This window comes from Rhincodon typus, chromosome 3 (genome assembly GCF_021869965.1).
Source record: "Rhincodon typus isolate 14 chromosome 3, sRhiTyp1.1, whole genome shotgun sequence".
Classification (NCBI taxonomy): Eukaryota; Metazoa; Chordata; class Chondrichthyes; order Orectolobiformes; family Rhincodontidae; genus Rhincodon; species Rhincodon typus.
The window spans coordinates 73,509,453-73,529,952 of record NC_063334.1 but is presented as its reverse complement, the minus strand read 5'-3'; the positions used below and the strand labels follow the sequence as shown (position 1 = coordinate 73,529,952).

The 20,500-nt window shown below is 39.1% G+C and overlaps 1 protein-coding gene across 2 annotated transcripts in view; it reads right to left on the bottom strand.

Annotated features, from left to right (window-relative positions):
* Positions 1-1,263: 1,263 nt before the first annotated feature.
* The window catches only part of epb41l4a (erythrocyte membrane protein band 4.1 like 4A), a 242,889-nt gene continuing 223,652 nt past the window's right edge, over positions 1,264-20,500 (bottom strand). For both annotated transcript variants that reach the window (XM_048595332.1, XM_048595333.1), the window contains exons 22-24: positions 20,279-20,389; positions 8,912-8,999; positions 1,264-2,081 (exon numbers count right to left, since the gene is read on the bottom strand). In XM_048595332.1, coding sequence (XP_048451289.1) covers positions 2,037-2,081; positions 8,912-8,999; positions 20,279-20,389 — 244 coding nt within the window. In that variant the 3' untranslated portion in view covers positions 1,264-2,036. The remainder of the gene's footprint in view (positions 2,082-8,911; positions 9,000-20,278; positions 20,390-20,500) is intronic.

The window sequence follows — 20,500 nt, the reverse complement described above, 5'->3', positions numbered from 1 at the left end:
ATTGCAATGCACAGAAAATACTGACATCTCCAATTAAGATATTTTTCTCTTGATAGGACTGCAAGAATGAGAGTTGCTTTGTATTTAGTCAAAATGAGCATCAGTGTTCTGTGGGTTTTGAGATGTGTCCAATTAGCAGTATGCGTTAAGTGTTCAGCACCACACACCAACTCTTGTTATGAGGTAACAGGGATTAACACTGCTGTGTGAATTCACTTAAATCTGTATTAGATATGCAACAGTTGGCTTATAGTCTGCATTTTCCACACTGTTTTGGTTCAACTACATAGGATGTACAACACAGAAACAGACCATGCAGTTGAAATTATCTATGCTGGTATTGATACTCCACAAAAGCCTCATCCCAGCCTATTCATCTAACCCCAACATCACAATCTTTTATTCCTTTCTCTTGCATGTTTTTGTCTAATAATCCTTTAATATACTTCTACTATGTCTTATGCTAACGAGTTCTGCACTCCAAGTACTTTCTAAGTAAAAACATTTCTCCTGAGTTCCCATTAAATTCCTTAATGGCTACCTTATATTTGAGTTCTGATAGGGAGTCATTGAACATGAAACATTAACTCTGTTTCTCTCTCCACAAATACTTGTCAGACTTACTGAGTTTCTCCAGCACTTTCTGCTTTTAAATTTATTGCTCCTTGTTTTAGTCTCTCTGACAAGTGGGCATCAATGGGACAGTATTGGTATTTTTAAATAAAGTCTTGTTTGCGATACGGTGCTTACATTGCTCTGAATTAAAAACACAACCCAGGGCCAGATGTGTTTCACTGATTAATCTGTTTATCTGTTTTCATTTCTTATTTCTGTTTGGCTTACTTTAAATATTTAACTATATTCACTGTGATTCTAAACAATCTAGTTGGAGAAACAAATTTGCTGATTGCAATACCTAATGCCCAAACCATAGTAGATTGGCTCCACTAACTTATGTTCACTACACCTTTTAGCAAATATATTTTACAACACTGTTAATGTTGCATTCATATGTACAAAAATTTATAGAAGAGTGCACTTTATGCTTTTAGAAGTATGTGAGAATTCCTGATCACATGTACAAAACAAAGTAACTGACATTTCAATGCACAGAAATTGATATAGAGACTCAATGGAGATTAAGTACAGCAAAATTAAAGCCAATAGTTGCATTCTGAACAAGTGAAGATAAATTATTGTCATCTGGCACTCATTTGTTCAGCATTTTGCTTGCCTGGAAAAGTTTTAAAAGAAGCTATTCACCTCATTCGAGTTTTATTTTAATGAAGTACAAGATGTGATCTATTTTGTGCCAGCCCATTCAAGAAGCATCTCATGTAGATGGTATAATTTATGTATTGACAGTATGCTACATGATGGAAATAAAGCATTTTCATGGAAACAGTCTACTCAATACAGTAAAAATATACATTTCAGTACACCTTAAAAGTATTAAGTACTGCATGAGCTATTCATCTGTAAGACATAAAACAATTTTTACTTGTTCATATGGTTGTGAAATCTAGAAAGCACCAAATACAGTAGTTAAACATGCCAGTATTAATTTAAATGTTTTGTTTGCCCACGTCCATTGACGATCAATGTTTTACAAACGTTTCATTACATACCAAAGTGTAGAAAAAGCTTGTATACATGTTTTCGAAAATATATTTTCTTGGTCCCAAAGTCTGTTTTCAATATAATTTAGTGTTCAGTTACTTAACAGCTTTTGACACATTACTATAGAAAATCAAACTTTAAAAGAAAATTTGGAATATATAAATCCGGAAAATTATTTGATATCAGTATAAAATCATGATCATAAATTCCAGAAAGACAATCCATGATACTAGTTTCAAGACAAATTGTCTCTCACTGCTAATGCTATAGTAGAATTGACCCTACATCATTGCATGCCCAAAGCTTCCCTCAGTTGATAAATTAAAAGGTAGTCAGGTCTCAGTCTTGATCCGTGGTGTCTGCATAGTTCTCGAAGTTTTAACACTGAATTTTGAATCCCAGTCATCTCTTGAAGCTTATGTCTTTCCTTCTGTTGTACAGCCTTCAGATTTATTTCGCCTCTGTTAATAGAAGAAATTTTTAAAAAGATAATGCTTATTCATCTACTTATTAAGAATCAACTTTTATAGCACAAAATTGGAAAATCCTGAAGGAAGAATTGTAAACCATTGCGAACTGTAATCTCCTGGACCAGCATTTCCCATCAACCTGGGAGAGTAACCTTGATTCAATGAACAATGCACAAGGGCATGCCTGAAACAGCACCAAGCAGACCTAAAAGTAAAGTGCAAATTTGGTGAAACTATAACGCAGGACTACTTGCTGGTGAAACAGCAGAAGCAGCCTGCCACATCCAGTCATTAATGATAGTGGGCATCAAACAATTCATGGGGAAGAATTGACTCCATTAGCATCCTAATTCTCGGTGGTGCACTTTTGCATTTTAATGCAAGAGATAAGGCTGAAGCATCTTTAGTCAGAATACAAAATTAATGATCCACCCCTGCTTCTTCTAATTCAACTCATTCCATCTGATGTTATGAAACAAGTGACAGTACTGAATACAGCAAAGGCCATGGGCCTCGACAACATCCGAGTTGTTGGGCCATGAGCTGGATGCAACAATGGTATCTATCCAGCACAACGCTGAATTGTCCAGTTAGATCCATGCACTCTGGATACATTGTGCCTGAGGCAAGTAGGTGAAATTAACATATTGGGAGCATGCTGTAAACTGCTAAATAATAGGAAAGAATGCTGAGTTAGCCATGCAAGCCAGAAATGAATTTTTTAAAAATGTAGTACACATGAAAAATATAGTTTAGTCTACTATATGATAACTAAAGTTAAGACAGAAGTGATCAAAGTTTACAAACAGTAAATGGCATATATTTTGTATAGATATGGGTAATATACAAATTAAAAATGTAACATTAAATCCTCAATTCATTGGTTATGCTGCAGTGAGAATATTGACGTGAATTTCTGCTAGTTTGTAGCAGTATCAACATTAAATGCCCAAAGTCAACTAATCCAGTGTAAAGATCAAGGAATTTTAAGTGGAATATTTTACATGGAGTTAAAAACATTAGGCCAGAAGCCAGTCCTGAACACAAGACTGACCGTTAACCCCAGATCAAAAAAAAGTGGAACTGCTATTTTTGACCCTTCAAGAGAAAACCTATCAGTGAAGGGAACCTTTGCCTGGGAATTGGGTTTAAAGTGGGAATTCAACTTGTACTTCTTTCTCAGTTTCAGTAATAGTCAAATCTGGAGCTTTAAGTAAGTTAAAGTAGCCTAACTAAAAAGGCAGTAGCCTAATGGTGGCAATTATCTATTAAATACCAGAAATCCCTTGCCGGAATGAGGTGCTTACTGTACAGTTAGAAATAAAGTGACTAATTTTGAAAGAAAGGAAAGGAACAAATTGAATTTACTAGGCTCTTGTGGTGCTACGGTAGTCCTGAATGTATTGTCCTTCCCTTGGATTGAAGTCCCACCTGGCCGAATGGATGTCATGACAAACAGACTGATTATTTTTTTTAAAATTATCAAAGTTTTGTCTCAAAGACATTTTTAAAACCTCAAGGTTGGCATGAAGGAGCCTGCACCCGAGCGAAACAGTGGCCTAGTGATTATATCTGGGAATGTGTGATTTAAGGAGGGAATTTGGTGCAGATGGGAATAAAGCTGCTTCAAGTAAGGTTCAAGCTTCAAGCAAAAAGGAAACTCTCCAGAGTGAGACATGAATGGGAGAGGATAAAAGGTGTGGATCAAGAGGCTCATCTGCAGGAAAACCAGTAACAGAAAGCCATCATGAACCACAATGTGACATGAGTAGAGGGAGGGAGCTTATTGGTAGATAGGATTATTGAGTATTTCCAATCTTTAAAGTAAACATAAATTCTTTAGTTTGCATTGAGGTCTCTGCAGTAAGTGTTTGCAGCTGGAGAAATTTCAGATCTGAATTGAGGAGCTAGAGTCTGAGCTGCAGATATTGTGCCACATCAGGGATGGGGAAAATTACCTGGACACTTTGCTTCAGGAGGTAGTCACACCCCTCAGATTAAGTAATTCAAATTTGATCAGGGATAAGAGACAGGTATAGAGACCAGGGTTGGGGGTAACGTTAGAGGAACCTTGGCCCCTGCAAAGGTCCAATAGTTATGAGGCTCTTGCAGACTGTGTGGCCAAGAGAAGGGCACGCAGGAGGGGTAAGTGAACTGATAATGGCAGTGTGATATAGGGAGCCATTCATGTGGAGGGATGAAATGTGGATGGAGTAATGATTTGGGACAGTATAACTTTGATCAAAGATTTTGAACAGTTAGGAGCTAAATTAAAAAACAGAACCTCCAAGCTAATAACCTCTGGATTACTATCTGAACCATAGACAAACCTGGAATAGGGTAAATAAAGACAAGGAGTTAAATGTTTGGCTTAGAATCTGGAGTGGGGGGAAATAGGTTTCACTTCATGGTGTATGGGCTGCACCTTTTTATTTTTGTGTTTTGAAAAACTGGTGACTGAAATGAGAAAGCCGTTTGAAAAAGTTTTTGAATGAGTGGCTGCAGTTTTGAAAGCAAATAACCTGATGCCCATTAAAGGCATCATGTAAACAACTGTTTGAACAAAGTAATTAAAAATAGAATTCCTGCAACAGTTGTTGTAAACTGTGATAAGTCTGAGACTTTTCCTCAGTGTGCAAGCCTGTGGTCACTCACAAAACGACCAGACAAAGATAACTGTAGCAATGTACTGGTCAGCAGAAGAGTCGTAAGGACCATTTCAACAACAGCGTCTAGGAACAAAGACTACTGAGCTGTCTGTCCAGTCTTTCTCTTGATCTATAACCTCTCTGTGTGTGTAAGGGTGAGTTTATAGGGATTAGAGTTTTAATTAGTAGTATTAAATGTCGATGATTTAGAACTGTTTAACAACTATAGCTGGAGTCTAATTACTTGCAATAAATAGTGATTCTTGAATAATATAGAAACCTAGTCATACCTTCTATCAATCTGGGTCTGAAAGTCAGGTAAATTGGGAATTGTTGCGTACTTTGTAAAATTAATTCTTGTGATGATTCTGGGAAATAGCTTGGGACTTGTTTCCAGTGTCCTCTCCCAGTGAATGGTAACAATGAGGCACCGGCACCAGCACTAGGGCAGAAGGGAGCTAGTTCCAGTGGGATAGGCTTCACTTGGAATCGTTTGGGATTGGTGTCATGGCTAATCAAAATAGTAAGGACATACAGCAGGCTTTAAACTTAAAAATGTGGGGAGGGTTCTGGAGAGGGGAACTATGGCAGCATTGCAGGGCTGCTATCTACATAATTTTGCCAACATGGGACAAGAAAGGGCAGAATGTACAAATGTGAGAAAATAGCAGTCAATAGGGTCAAACGAGGAAAAAATAGTTAAAAAGGCAAAATTAATGGCTCACTACTTAAATGCATATAGTATTTGAACAAAATAACTGAATTAATGGCACAAATAAAAGGTTTAAAATCATAAGTGGGTTTGAGAGGAAGCAGCTGTTGACATTTTACTCTGTGGAAACTAGTAAATGGTTATGTATTAACTTTTAAAGTCATTTTAGATATTTAAGATCAAATTACCCACAGATACAGAGCCAGGTGACTTTAGTAAAAATGCATATTTTTTGTGATTAACTTGTTTTCAGTTGCACTAATAAAACAACACAAGGACACTACTCTTAAAAACATCAAGGAATATCTTTTAGTGCCAGAAAAGTAAGAAAATAAATAAATCTGCTCTTCAACGCTGTCAATTGTTCGTGTACTGGTTTATATTTGTGATTATGCAAATGAATGAGAGGAAACTTGATCTATAACTTCACCTTAGAAAAAAGGAAAATTTCAAGAGTAATTTGTCGCAGGATTATAGAATATGTCCAAAGCAGAAACTCTATACTATTTGTTACAGTGTTGGGTGCCTTACTTTAAGGAGGATGCCAGGGGCAATGGTGCAGTAAAAATGACCCACCTGGTAAAGCCAATTAAAATTGAAACAAACACAGAATACTGGAGAAACTCAGCAAGTCTGGCAGTATCTGTAGAGAAACCATTAATGCTTTGAGTCCAGTATCACTCATCTTCAGATTTCAGATTTCCAGCAGTTTAAACTTTAGATTTTTTTTTGAAAGGTAAATTTATTAAAACTGATTGTACAGCCAAGTGAGTTGATAACCAAATGATATAACTCTAGATCATGAATGTGCATAAAGTGCCCTATCAGAAACAATGTTCAAAGTAGGTACTGGAAACAAAAAATGCTGGAGATCTCAGTGGGTCAGGCTGCATCTATGAAAGCAAGCTATCAGAGTCTGGACGAATCTTCATCAGAATGTTCAAAGCAGAGTGCATAATCGTTTTTAAAAACAGGAACTGGATAACTGATTGAAAAAGACAAAGCTAATAAATAAGGACGGGGTTTAAATTGAATGGATAGATCTTTCAAAGCAATAACAGTGTTAGCAGGTCAAATAGGCCCCTTTAGTACAGTAATGAATTGCATTCTCCAAACATAATTCTGGGCCATTTTCACTTATTCCAGATAACACAAACAGATACTTGAAGAACTATAAAAACATGTCAACCATTGTTTCAGAAATTCCAAGTCCTCTCTACATGTTCAGACGAGGTATTCCCCTTCTTTCTGGCCAGAGTAAAACATAGCCTTGATAACTGTTTTGGCAACAAAAATAAAACAACCTATCTCCTTTCTGGAAAACCCACAATTTTGCCAAGCTATGACTATTTTTAAAATGAAACAGAAAGGTGTTGCTTTTTTTTTGCAATATAGTTATTAGGAATATTTTAACATAGACCAAAATATCCTGGTAAAACACTTCCCTCCCGCTTCAAGAGAAATGTAGCATTCTTCCAGAAATAATGTGGCATATTTTGGATGAATCAAGAAATCAGATATCTTAAATTAGATGAATCTTTTCTCCAAATACTAATGCATTATTAGTAAAATTGTGGCATCCAATCTGCCATGACCCACGGTGACATTTTTCACACAATCTTCCATTCTTCATCTCATTAGTCACGCAACCAGGCTCATGGTACCTATTTTGTACAATTGTACAACAGGAGAAATGGAAGTAGTCACTATTGCAGCACTTTGCAATGTTCACAGCATCAGCACTGTATTTAAACCGCAGCTCCACAGCACTTATGCTGCAAGCCAGGACTACCCTTCACACTGTGGCCCTGCACTGTTAACCTCAAGGACATGGTACAGGGAGGCAAGTTAGCGCCTCAGTGCACTGACAGGAACCAAGATGTCATATGGATATATGAGCATTACTTTTTCCTGTTAACTATCAAAGGAGGCTATGCCATCAGCCTCAGCCAGCCTAGACCTTAACAGCAGCTCAGATCAGTGCAGTGTCTGAGGTGAAACACTAATACACAGGTTAATGATCTTCTACACTTGGCAGGGCTAAGCATCACTATTCTGTCGGCTACTTTACACTCACAGGGCTGCCATGTACTCTAACTCTAACACACCTCTCACCAAGGCTGATGGACTACAGCTCTTGCTACTACATGCATCATGTCCTCTCAACAACTCTCACCATGCACATCCTCCCAAACCAATAACCACTCCTGTGCTGTGTGCTTCTTATGCACTCACTAGGGACAGCTCACCACCTCTCCTGCCCTTGTCTCACCACTAATGGCTCCCCCATTCAATTCCATCAGAGTCAATCCTTTTCTTTAGCTGGAAAACTTGGACCAGCCCCTGACTGATGTTTCCACAGCACCCAGTTGACCTGTCATCACTGGACTGGATGAACTGCACCTGCAGAGCTGACTGTGACCCAGTCCCTGGCTTAAGAAGATCCCCAGATCCTATTAAGACCAAGCTCATGCCTGATTATGGTCAAGCTCCTGGACTGTAATTTAGACAAGCTCCTTGACTGCCTGTGGTAGTATCCCCTAAGTTACTGTTGTCCACAATGACCCCACTAAGTACTGGTCCTTTGTGTTTCATACAGGACTATTTGTTTGAGGTACCTGCAATATGTTTGCCACATAAGCAGCTTACACTTGCTGGAGGTGTGAGATTGACATAGCACGGTGCTGCACAATAACACATCCACCCCCTTAACTATTCAATACTCCAAACCACGACAAGCTGCTTTCTTCTCCCTCTGTGGCAAAAATCAATGCAACCAATGAGGCTGGCAGCCTTCAAGTAATCGCAGAGTGAGTCAGTGATAAGAAATGAGGCAGAGAGTCATCAGATGCATCCTGTGGAGATGCGTGCAATGCGTGAGTGTCCCTGGGTGCAAAGTGACCGATATTCATGTTGCCACTGCACTGATGAGGGTTAATCGAGCATCATGACAGTTGTATGTGTTTTTGAAGGCTATTGAATGTAGCCTGTCAGTCTGCTAAAGCATATATAAAATAAACTTCCTGATTATTGCAAAGTACACCTAACCCCCTCATCTTTAACTGGTCTCACGTCGGTTACTTATTTGACTGGGGTTATTAATTGTAAGGCTGACTTTTGGTGATGACTGATAAAGGTAAAACCAGAATCCAATATAGCTGTACCATCTTAAACACCAGCATATCATAAACCAGCCAGACTTTGGGAACTTAAAATTAAAGCATTGCACTGACAGGAATTCAGTTCATCATTTTCCTAGATTCTGTTCACAGTACTTGGGTAAAAAATAATAGCTTCTGCCCAAATTCCCAATCGTTGCTGCTGAAGAGTGGGACACTTTCCAATATTGTCTCTACATTCTACAACTTGCTCAATTCTGCCAATATTTTCTTCACTATGACGTGCCCAAGGAAATTGGACGGTGTTGTTAATATAGTTTTAACGGTTTGATTAAAACTTACTTGATTTAATGTGGAAGATGATCCCTTATGGTCCTGAGCGTCTGAAGCACGGGTCACAGGCAGTGGTGGTACAAGATCAGTCCTGGCACTGAAAAAATGTGGAGAAGTCTACATTATTTCATCTTATAGTGCGGCGAATCAAAATTTCTGTTATGCCATTGGCCAATAATCAAATTAGCTTTGTTACAATGCCGTAACAATCACAAATGCTTCAGTGTATGGAGAATGACACACTGTTTACAGTCACCAAGAATTCAAAACATAACAACTTGGATCTTCCACAAAGTGGTAATTAATGTGAGATTGCTGCTCCATTTCGACATTTCCATGACATGGAGGTGCCGGTATTAGACTGGGGTGGACAAAGTCAGAAGTCACTCAACACCAGGTTATAGTCCAACAGGTTTATTTGAAATCACAAGCTTTCGGAGCGCTGCTTCTTTGTCAGGTGAAGGAAGTTAAGAGTCATCAGATGCATCCTGTGGAGATGAGTGCAATGCATGAATGTCCCTGGGTACAAAGTGACCGATATTCATGTTCTCACTGCATTGATGAAGGTGACAAAGGAACAGCATTCTGAAAGCTTGTGATTTCAAATAAACCTGTTGGTCTATAACCTGGTATCATGTGACTTCTGATTTCAACTTTTAGACACACTGACGCAGCTCTGCATTCCTGACTGGGTCTTCCAATCCCAACTTCAGAAATATGGAGCAATAGCTGAATGAAGAGCCCCAACATAGCAAAGATAAGCTTCAACCCCTTTTATCAGCACAAGCTGTAGTAAAGTAAATTTAAACATCCAACCTCAGTTTGAATGCTAGTGAATGGGCAGGGTGCTAGGATGGGATGGTGTGTGAGGTCAGTAAGTATGGTGAAAAGTGAGTCGGAGGGATAACCTGGTCAGGTTAGGAGAGGCTTTTGGTTTAGGCAGGTGTAGAGGGACATAGCCAGTGGTTTGGATGTGTGGTCAGAGAACTCAGAAGGTAGCTGATAGGTCAAGGAGAGTCAGTGAGAGGGATTAGGGGCTGTGTCAGGTGTATTGTTACCTAGGTGTTAGACTAGGATTTTTCTGTCTAATAATTTGTAGATAACCTTTTTAAATGAGTCCTGGAGAAGAGGTGAATTTTCTATGGCATGTTTAAACCTCTAGGGCAATTGCCAAGGTGTCAATGTGTTACAGCTTCCAAAGAATCTCTTCACACTTATCAGGTTGTATATCTGGCCTCTGACAATCTGGAGACCAGAAGATCTGGGCCAATGGAAATCTCTCAGAAATTTGAATAACATGTGTGATCATAAAAATGTAATCTAAGCTTAGTTTGGCAACATAATCAGATGGACACTTTATATAATCCTATGTCCATTAATCTGACTGAGTCATTACAAACAAATGGGTTAGCAAGTCCATTACAATAATGAACAAACAGTGGAATATCATGAGAATGTTTCTTCTTCAATAGCTTTGACAGCCTGTGTTGTGCACTGGAACAGAAATTGGCCTTTTACTTCTGGAACCTGGATTCAAACCCAGCAGTGACTGATAAAATAGAAGACTGCTCTCCCTGTTCCCTTTTGGCCTCTTATTTCAGATGAACTTAGACAGTCTTTTAATTCAGTTTCTAATGGACAGGGGCTGACTGCACAAAATTAAGCATAATTCACAATAATTGGCATTAAATTAGCAATTACTGAGTGATCACTGGCTGATGTAGGAAATGATAAAATGCCAAGCTGATGATTTGTGTTCTTCTGGAGTTGAAGCTAATTGAGGTCTAAGAAAATGAGCTTTATTCTACATCTAACTGTGCTGTCTCTAATATAAAAACAAAGTGCTGGAGAATCTCAGCAGATCTGGTAGCATCTGTGCACAGACAAATAGGGTTCATTTTTCATGTTTAAAGATTCTTCTTTGAACTCAAAATGTTAACTGTTTATCTCTCCACAGATGCTACCAGACCTTCAGAGTTTCTCCAGTATTTTCTGTTTTTATTCCAAGTTTCCAACATCCCTAGTATTTTGCTTTTATGCGTATGTGCTATCTCGAGCCTAGATTTACTTACTGCTGACAGGATAGTTAATTCCTGGGGAAAATACTCTATTTGTCACAAATATCCATCACTGTTAAAAAGTAACAAGTGCACACACAATGAAGAGCAAACAATTACAGTCAATGCCCCAAACAGTCCCATCACCATAAGATAGCAAGAAATGCAGGTACTGGAGTGAGAGTCGATTCAGTGTGGAGCTGGAGGGACACACCAGATCACGCAGCATCAGAGGACCAGGAATATTGACATTTTGGGGCTGATGAAGGGTCTAGGCCTGAAACTTCCTCTGTTTCCTTTCCGCACTTCCATTTGCCAACAGGTGTTCTCGAAGAGTTTTATCCCTTCATACAGGAAGTTCCTCCAAGTCAGTTTCTTCTGATCAAAGGTCTCCCACAGGTTACTATCTATAATAAAAACCAAAAGAACTGCGGATACTGTGAATCAGGAACAAAAACAAAGTTGCTGGAAAAGCTCAGCAGGTCTGTCAGTATCTGAAGGTTCTGAGGAAGGGTCGCTGGACCGAAAACGTCAAGTCTGATTTTTCTTTCACAGATGCTGCCAGACCTGCTGAGCTTTTCCAGCAACTTCTGTTTTTGTTCCTGATTTACAGCATCTGCAGTTCTTTCGGATGTTATGGTGAGGTTGTACAAGACGTTGGTGGGGCCTCTTCTGGAGTACTGTGTGACGTTCTGGTCACCCTGTTATAGAAAGGATATTATTAAGCTGGAAAGGGTTCAAAAGAGATTTACAAGGATGTTGCTGGGAATGGAGGATTTGATTTATAGGAAAGGTGGGATAGGCTAGGACTTTTTTCACTGGACTGTAGGAGGTTGAGGGGTGACCTTCTAGAGGTTTATAAAATCATGAAGGGTATCATAAGGTGAATGGCAGATATCATTTCAGAACTAGGGGATATATTTTTAAGGTGAGAGGAGCAAGAGTTAAAAAAGACATGAGGAGCATTTGTTTTAAAACACAGAGTAGTTCCATGTGTGGAATGAACTTCCAGAGGAAGTGGTGAATACAGATACAGTTACACCATTTAAAAGACATTTAGATAAATAGATCAGTAAGAAATGTTTGAAGAGATGTGAGCCAAGCGCAGGCAAGTGGGACTAGTTTAATTTGGAATTATGGTTGGCACGGACTTGTTGGACCAAAGGGTCTGTGTCCGTGCTATATAACTCTATGACTCATGGCCCAGCATATCCCGGACTCTAATAATACCAAATCCAGGGGATCAATCTGGTCCAATGGAGAGTGCAGGAGTCCATGCCAGGAGCAAAACCAGGCATACCTTAAAATAAGATTTCAATTTAGTGAAAATATAGTATAAGACTGTGTCACAAACAGCATAAGCAGCAAATGATATACAGAGCTGAGGAATTCCACAACCAATGGGTCAGATCAAAGCTCTGTAGTACTGATACATCCAGCCATTAATGATGTGGGCGTTAAACAAGTATTAGGAGGTGGAGGTTCCACTAATATCCCCAGCCTTGATAATGGGGGATCCCAGCATATCAGTCAGGAGGTATTGAGTGGATGACCTATCCTGGTCTCCTTCTGAGGTCCCTAGCTCGGCTAATTTGATTTTCTGTGCATGGTGTTGAGATATGGCTGAAGGCATTTGATACTATAAAGGCTGTAGGCCCTGATAACATTCTGAATACAATACTGAAGATGACCTCCAGAATTAGCTGTGCCCCTAGCAAGCTGTTCTAATACAGCTAGAACAGTGCCACCTTCCTGACAATGTGGGAAAATGTTCTGATTATCTGGTTCACAAGGAGGACAAATTCTATCCAGCCAATTGCAATCCTAATCAGTCTACTCTCTACCATCAGCAAAATGATGGAAGGGGTTGCCAGCAGTGCTACCAAGCACCACTTGCAAAGTAAGTAACCTGTTCACCAACACTCAGTTTAGGTTCCACCAGGGGCTTCTGCTTCTGGCCTCATTACAGCCTTGGTTCAAAATGGATAAAAGAGACGAATTTCAGAAGTGAGTTGAGAGTAACTGTCCTTGTTGGTCAACAGGAATCAGGTGTAAAACTCTCCCACTGGTTTGAGTCACATCTGGCACAAAGGAAGATGGTTGTGGTTGTTGATGATGGTCAATCATCTCAGCTTTAGGACAATTCTGCAAGAGTTCTTGTGGGCAGTGTCCTAGGCTCCACCATCTTTAGTTGCTTCATTAATGACCTTCCCTTCATCATAGGATCAGAAGTGGGGATGTTTACTGACGATTGCACAATGCCTAACCCTAATCTGTGACTCCTCAGATACTGAGCAGATCATGTCCACCTGCAGCAAGATCTAGACAACATTCAGGCTTTGTCTGACAAGTGGCAAGCAAAATTTATGCCACACAAGTGCCAGGCAATAACCCTCTGCAACTGGAGAGAATCAAACCATTACCCCTTGATGTTTACTATTTACTATTGCTGAATCCCTCCCACTAACAACAACCTGGGAGTTGCCATTGGTCAGAAACAGAACTGGACATATAAACACTGTATCTAGTTTCTTTGCTGTGGTAATTGTTCTCCACATCTTCATATTGGGTGGTGTCATTCACCGCAACTAGCTAGACAGCTGCGTTTAGTGCATGTGTTTTGACAAGGGCTATCAATGTGACCAAAGCTTTCCGGCTTCCCAATCCTTCTTGGGTTCTGTGGAAAACATAGCCAGAACTTTTCAGCTGGAGATCCACAAATACATAAGACAAGCGACTGATGGGCTGTTTCCTGGGGCTGGCAATTACATGACCACCTTTCAGTTATGTGCGATTGTGCCAGTCGGTTTGAGTGGGTGCTCAAGTTTGTGTTTCTGGATGGTTTTTCTACAGACAAAGAATCTCATTGATTGCAAAATTCCATAATTCCAGCACCCACAGATTAACCATCAGGACATGCCAAATGCTAGGTCTCCCACTCCATCAATGTGACTGGGTGTGCAACGACAAAAAGAATTTCTGCAGATAGGCACAAGATTTTGACAGAGCAGCCATAATGTTTTTGGCAGTCTAAATCCCTGATATCTTTGAACTGCAAGCAGATTTAAAAAATGGTTGGATACCTACTTCAAGCTAAGCTGATGATGTCCAACAAAAATCTGACCAGTGAGGTTGAAAAATGAATGGTGCAGTAAATGACATATAGTGTCACCAGCTGCATGATCAAACAAGCTATCAATGTGCAGAAAATGTATTTCAGGTGCCCAGAGAGATCCAGAGGCAGCCTTCAGTGCATTACCAGCCAGGCTATCAGATTGATGTGTAACACACAACGACCATTGTGTAGCAAAGAAGTTTGGATTTCAGGGAGGAAGTAGATAAAAGAAGAGAAAGACAATGAGGGCAATACAGCACCAGGTTCTCACAGTGTTGCCCCTATTAGTAGATTGTTTACTGAAGCTATACCAGTGCCTCAACATGTAAGACAGATGCAACGGCTACTCTTCCTGCCTTCACTAGTGCCTCTGACACAGCACGGTACTGCAATCACCCAACCACCACTTGAACGTTACCCATTGCCATTCCCATTTTATGTTTTCCCATTTGTCTACTAGCTAACAAAATTATGACATCATCCAGCAAGCAAGTACAGGCAAGACAGGAATACAAGGAAAAAATAAATAAATTCATGTGATCTATTAAAGAACAGATGTTTTATAACACAACATTTCCTCATACACACATGTGCACACTCTCATGCAACTGTAAAGATTCACTATTCCTCTTTTTACCTGTGTCATTCAATACTTGTAACATTGGCAGAACTAGAAACAGATTGCTCAGGTCACTACAGAGTGCTGAGGAGATGCTGGACAACAACTTCTAAATTTTTAAGTGTATGAAATCTCCAGAAAAGATTGTTTCACCTGGACCTGTACAAAAGTAAACTCAGTCATCAGGCCACAAGGCAAAATTCAGACTACACATTAAGGAGGTGGCAACAGGTGGGAAGTGGAAGCACTGAGAGGAGTTTCTACTTTCACGCCCCCTTTTGTAATTATCTTCCCATGAGTTAACATATCTGACAGTCTGTTTAAAGCAGCAAACACGTTGGCATTTAGAAAATGTAAGGCTAAGGTCACGGGATTGCAGCATTTGGTATTCGACCAAGCTGATCACTCAATACACGTAGTAAGATACAACCACAATGTCCTGTGATATAAGCCAACACATGGGTGGCATACTCATCTATTCTCTCTGCAATAATTGTCGGAGAGTTTTGTGTCAGTGCATGACTCATTCTCTGCTGCTTCTCAATGATCCTTCTTTTCAGCACTGGCTCCAGGGTATAGCAGAGTAGAGTTTGAACAATGATTAGTTCTTGTTCAACAAGTAGAACTTGAATTCTGATGCAGACTCCACAAGCTGACCCTGCCACCTTCTGTTCTTGCTCACTTGTGAAGTGTGAGTCAGCAGGTGAAACCCAACTCGGTCTCACTGGTGAAGTGGGAGTATCTGTGCTAGTGCATGCTACTCGAGTCCTGAAATGATGTATCCTAGGATGAATAATAAATGATCCTCTGAAAAGTTTATCATCCATGAGTTTCATGGACTCCTGCTGCATGCATGCTGGTTATGATAGAGAACGTGTAAATTAGTCTAGGTCAGATAAATGGGCAGCAACTTGCCATTATAAAGATGAGTGTATTTTGTGATTGTAATCAAGTCAACATAACATAGGGCAGTACTGTGGCTCAGTGGTTAGCACTGCTGCATCACAGCGCTAGGGACCCAAGCTCAGTTCCAGCCTTGGGTGAATGTCTGTGTGGAGTCTGCACATTCTCCCCTTGTCTGCAAGGGTCTCCTCTGGGTGCTCCAGTTTCTCCCACAGTCCAAAGATGTGCGAGTGAGGTGGATTAACCATCCTAAGTTGCCCATAGTGTCCAGGGACGTGCAGGCTAGGTGGGTTAGCCATGGGAATTGCAGAGTTACAGGAATAGGATGGGAGAGGTGGGATCTCTTCAGAGGGCCAGTGTGGATTCAATGGGCCAAATGGCCTGCTTCCACACTGTAGGGATTCTATGATTCTAATTGACCATTTTGATGAAATGTCATCAAATTGAAATGCTGACTCCATTTCTCTCCACATTGCTGTTTGGCCTGCTTAGGATTGTCAGCATTTTTGTTTTTATTTCCAATTTCCAGAGTATTTTGCTTTTACATGACTGAGGATTGTCTAACCTGTGGGTCCCGGATCTTTCATTGTGAACGGGAAGTAGATTATGAAGTCCCTGTTTCTGATGGCCAAGCCAAAAAATAAGATTTTGAGCACTTCCTCCTCTGAGGTTGTTCGATAGGAATCTGTGAAGAACAGCCTCGAGTTCTCTTCTCTTCATAACCTTTTTCTCCAGGTTCAGAGTGATTGCACCAATATGTGTTCATGCAATGGATACAGTGCATTTATGAGAGTGACTACCAGGGAAAGTCTTGATTGACACAAAAGCTGAGAGTAAACGGCAGTGGTGAATGGGTGGATGAGAAAGTGAGAAAGTACACAGAAAGAGAGGATGGGTGTGTTATCGAGGTGACCAACTGTGAGGAATGATGGGATTTTGTTGGCTTGACAAGGCAGAGTAAGGTTGGAATGATGCACACTGCAGGATCAATGTGCAAATGTATTCACCTTTTCTGATCTGATTAAGTCATTAAAGCATTACTCACATTGAATCCAGGAGAATGGCACAATGGTCCAAATCCAAAAAAATTGGCTATGTGCCAAGATGAATTAATCACTTTGGGAATTTTCACTAACTGCATTCTTTTGTAGGCCTTTGGGAAAACTTCTAAAAATATATATTTTTAGGTTATAAGGACATTAATAGGCACATTTGAAAAGCTTTCGAATTTAAAAAAAAACTAGAAACTGATTCTGTGTTCTAATATAACTAGCAAAGTATTCAGTACATTTAAAAGTAATTTCTAGTGCTTTAAAATTGGGTTACTCACAGGTAATAGAGTGACACTGATTAAAATGCTTATTTTATCCAGCAAGCCCATGGTCAGCTGTATTAATACTTCTTGATTTATACAAGAATTGTATGTTTAAAGTACTTTTTTCAGAAATTATATTTTAAAATATTGATTGCCAGATAGTTCATTGCAGATTTTGCATTTGGCAATATACAAATATGCGTTTGAGCAGAACCATTCAAAAACAACATGGTTTTCAAAATGGTGTGACTTTGGCTGTAACTTGAATTTGATCAATTAGTGAGTCCCGTAGTAAAAACTCTGCCTTAGATTCTTCAAGCTTTAGAGAATTTTTCATGTGACAGATGATTATATTGAGAATGTTCCCAAAAACACCTGTGTCTTTGGTGTTCATGCTCAAAAGGATCTTTCTGTAATTTGGTCCAATTGCACAATTATTTCATATTTGGGTTTCAAGCTACACGTGATTGAGAGTGGATATTCAGTGAAACCAGATCATGCTAGTTAGTAACTATTGACAGCAGACAAACAAATTACATTTGGCTGTTTGTGCTCAATGTGCAGAGACAAGCATAATTATTGTCTGCTTCAAAATTAATTCTGCCATCCGTTTCCACAATAAGAGAATGGCACAACCTATCTTAAACACATAATTCATAAAATTAAACATTAAAATCATTTTTAAAATTGTCACTAAAAAGGTTGTTAAACATGTTTGAAGGGAGCTGAAAGAATACAGTGACCCTGCCAAATCTTTGGTGTATGGCTAGAGAATGCAATGGGCTTTGCCAATTCTGAATGCTGGCTTCATGTTCAGAAATTTATTTTGATTGAACAATAAACTACAGAGAAAGCATTGTTTCACAGTAACATAATTGTATTTAAAGAACTGATTATTAAACTCGAACATAACTATTACATTCACTCACTTTTTTCCAGTCAAATTACATGTTAAAAATAAAAAAAAAGTCAGATTCTGCTAGGGAACATGTCATTTCAGATAAAGAAGGAAAAAAAAGTGAGCATAAAGCTGTTTCAATGTGTCTTCACTCCTGAATTGTACTTTCAGCATTTTTCATAATTTTACAAAAATAATACATCCATCCAAGAGTGTACATACTAAACCGTATTCAAATAACAAAAATATATTTTACATTCTATTTTCTACTATTTGAACCTGAGGAACACCATAACAAGTAACAACAGTGTAGCCATGCCTCCCACCATGTTGCAAGAAAGTGACTTTAAATTTGAAAGGACAGTCAGTCAATCAGAAATGCATTGGATTATAAAACAGAAATGGCATATTTTAAATTGGGAGTGGAATTGACAAGTTTTTTTATTAAAATTGTGTCATGATTGTGCTAGCTCCCAAAATAGTTGAATGAACCTGATCCTGGCTTATGAGCTGGAGCCCAGCCAAGAATTAAAGCAGAACTTCTATCCAGCATAAAATTTCTTCCTATTATTCTCCACAGAAATTTCTACAAATTTTCTCTCGCTACCCATCATTTTTAAGGATAGCGAGTACGGCTTATCTGCAGTTCCAGAGGAAGCAACAATCACTCAAAAAATTGCAGTTCTTTCCTCAATTGCTAATGGGCTTATATTTGGACTGTTAGTGCTGTTATATCACTTTACGAGGAGATATATAATGTGCAAGAAAACAGGATGTAGACCATGTGACCAGAAGCCATTGCATTGTCAAGCTTGCTTCAGGTAGTATGAGAAAGTTGCTGTTTTTTTTATCCCGAAACAATAACTGCTAAACAGAGCAGACAAAATAGAAGCAGGGTAAGGTCATCTGGCCCCTCAGGCTTGCTCCACCATTCAATATGATCACACTTTTGTGCATTTGTCTTTTGAATTCCACATTTCCATTTACCCCACCAGAGTCTTTGATTACTTTCAGAGGCAGTGTTAATGTCACTGGACTAGTAATCCAGAATCCCAGGCTAATGTTTTGGGAACATGGCTTTGAATCCCACCACGACAATCTGAAATCTGAATTCAGTAAAACCTGGGATTAAAAGCTAGCCATCAGGATCCATGTCTGTTGCCGTTAATATCCAGCTGATTCAGAAATGTCCTTTAGGGAAGGAAATCTGCCATGCTTATCTGGTCTGGCCTACATCTGATAATAGACCCACAGCAATGTGGCTAACTCTTAACTATCTTCTAAAATCTACTGATCATATAACCAATCCATGGAAGCTGGTCACCATAGAAGCATCCAGGATATGGACTGAGCATAGATCCTATGAAACCACAGCACCTTATGGACAATGGTATGGAAAAACAGGAGTCAACTAAGAGAATGTAGAGTCATACACATGCACACTGCAATTGTGCTAAGAAAACATTCAAAAATGAGCTTAGAGTGTAAAATTGTGGAAAAGCACAAAGAATACCCTCCAACAATACATGAGATACCAACACACTTATAAAAGTCAAACACACCCAAGTGATAGGTCTGGATTTCAGGAAGGTCATACCATCCTGAGATATGGGAGGATTGTTAAACTACCTAATCATTATACAGACTCAAACTCTTAAATTCTTCAATTCTAAATTCTTAATCAGGGACTTATTTTTCTGTAAATAGTTCTTGAAACTACCTTAATGTAGATGTATTTTCACTCTATATATATATTATCTCGTAAAAATGTGATGTTGTGATATCACTGAGGGAAATGAGCAAGTAACCAGATATATAGCAAAAGATCAGCAGCCTTTACACAGTCTAGCTTGCAGCATATCTTGAGAGAGAGTTGCAGCTATGCTTTGCTGGAACAAAAAATGCTAGATCTTCACGGTAAATCTACCTGCTGAGCAATTCTTGAATATCTCTTCAAATACACAGATCCTACATTTAGCTTACCAGTCTTGGCGTGAGGTTGATAACTTTGTATAAAGCAAACATGGAACCACAATAGCTTTGACCACTTCAGCTTAATTGTTTAAAATCAGAAGGCATGCTTTTGGGAGGGAGAGGTGGGTGAAGTAAAACCAAGTTGTCCATCAAATTATTTCGATGCAACACAGAAATAGATTGACTAATGTGTGCAGACTTTACAAAGGATCTTTCAGTAACAACAGATTTCAGGAGAAATCTTCAATGAATCTTTCAGACGGAACTCACATCCCCAGCAACGTACAATTGCTCCAATGCTACTTCAGTCTATGGTTCGAAAATTAGACCAGTACAAAGCTTATAAATCTCAAATGCTCTAAAGTGAGATTGTTCAAGAAACCATTTTTAATTAGTTCAAAACAGGATGAATTGTTTTTGCAACTAATCCTTGCCTCAAATCATTTAAGGAAGTCTTTGGCAATTGTAGCATTTGTAATTTCCAAAAATACATACTTTACTTCTGAAAGAACAGATCGTTCACCATCAGAACATTGAGAGCGCCGGTACTGACGAAAACTTCGAGGCGAATGTGAGTGCCTGATGCGTATGGGGTTACCTTGAGTCCTGGTGACAAAAAAATTTGAAATCACTGAGAAACAGGAAACAAAAATCATACCCAACTTTTAAAATTGTGTTACACTTTATGTAATTTAAAATCTTATATAAACGTTCATT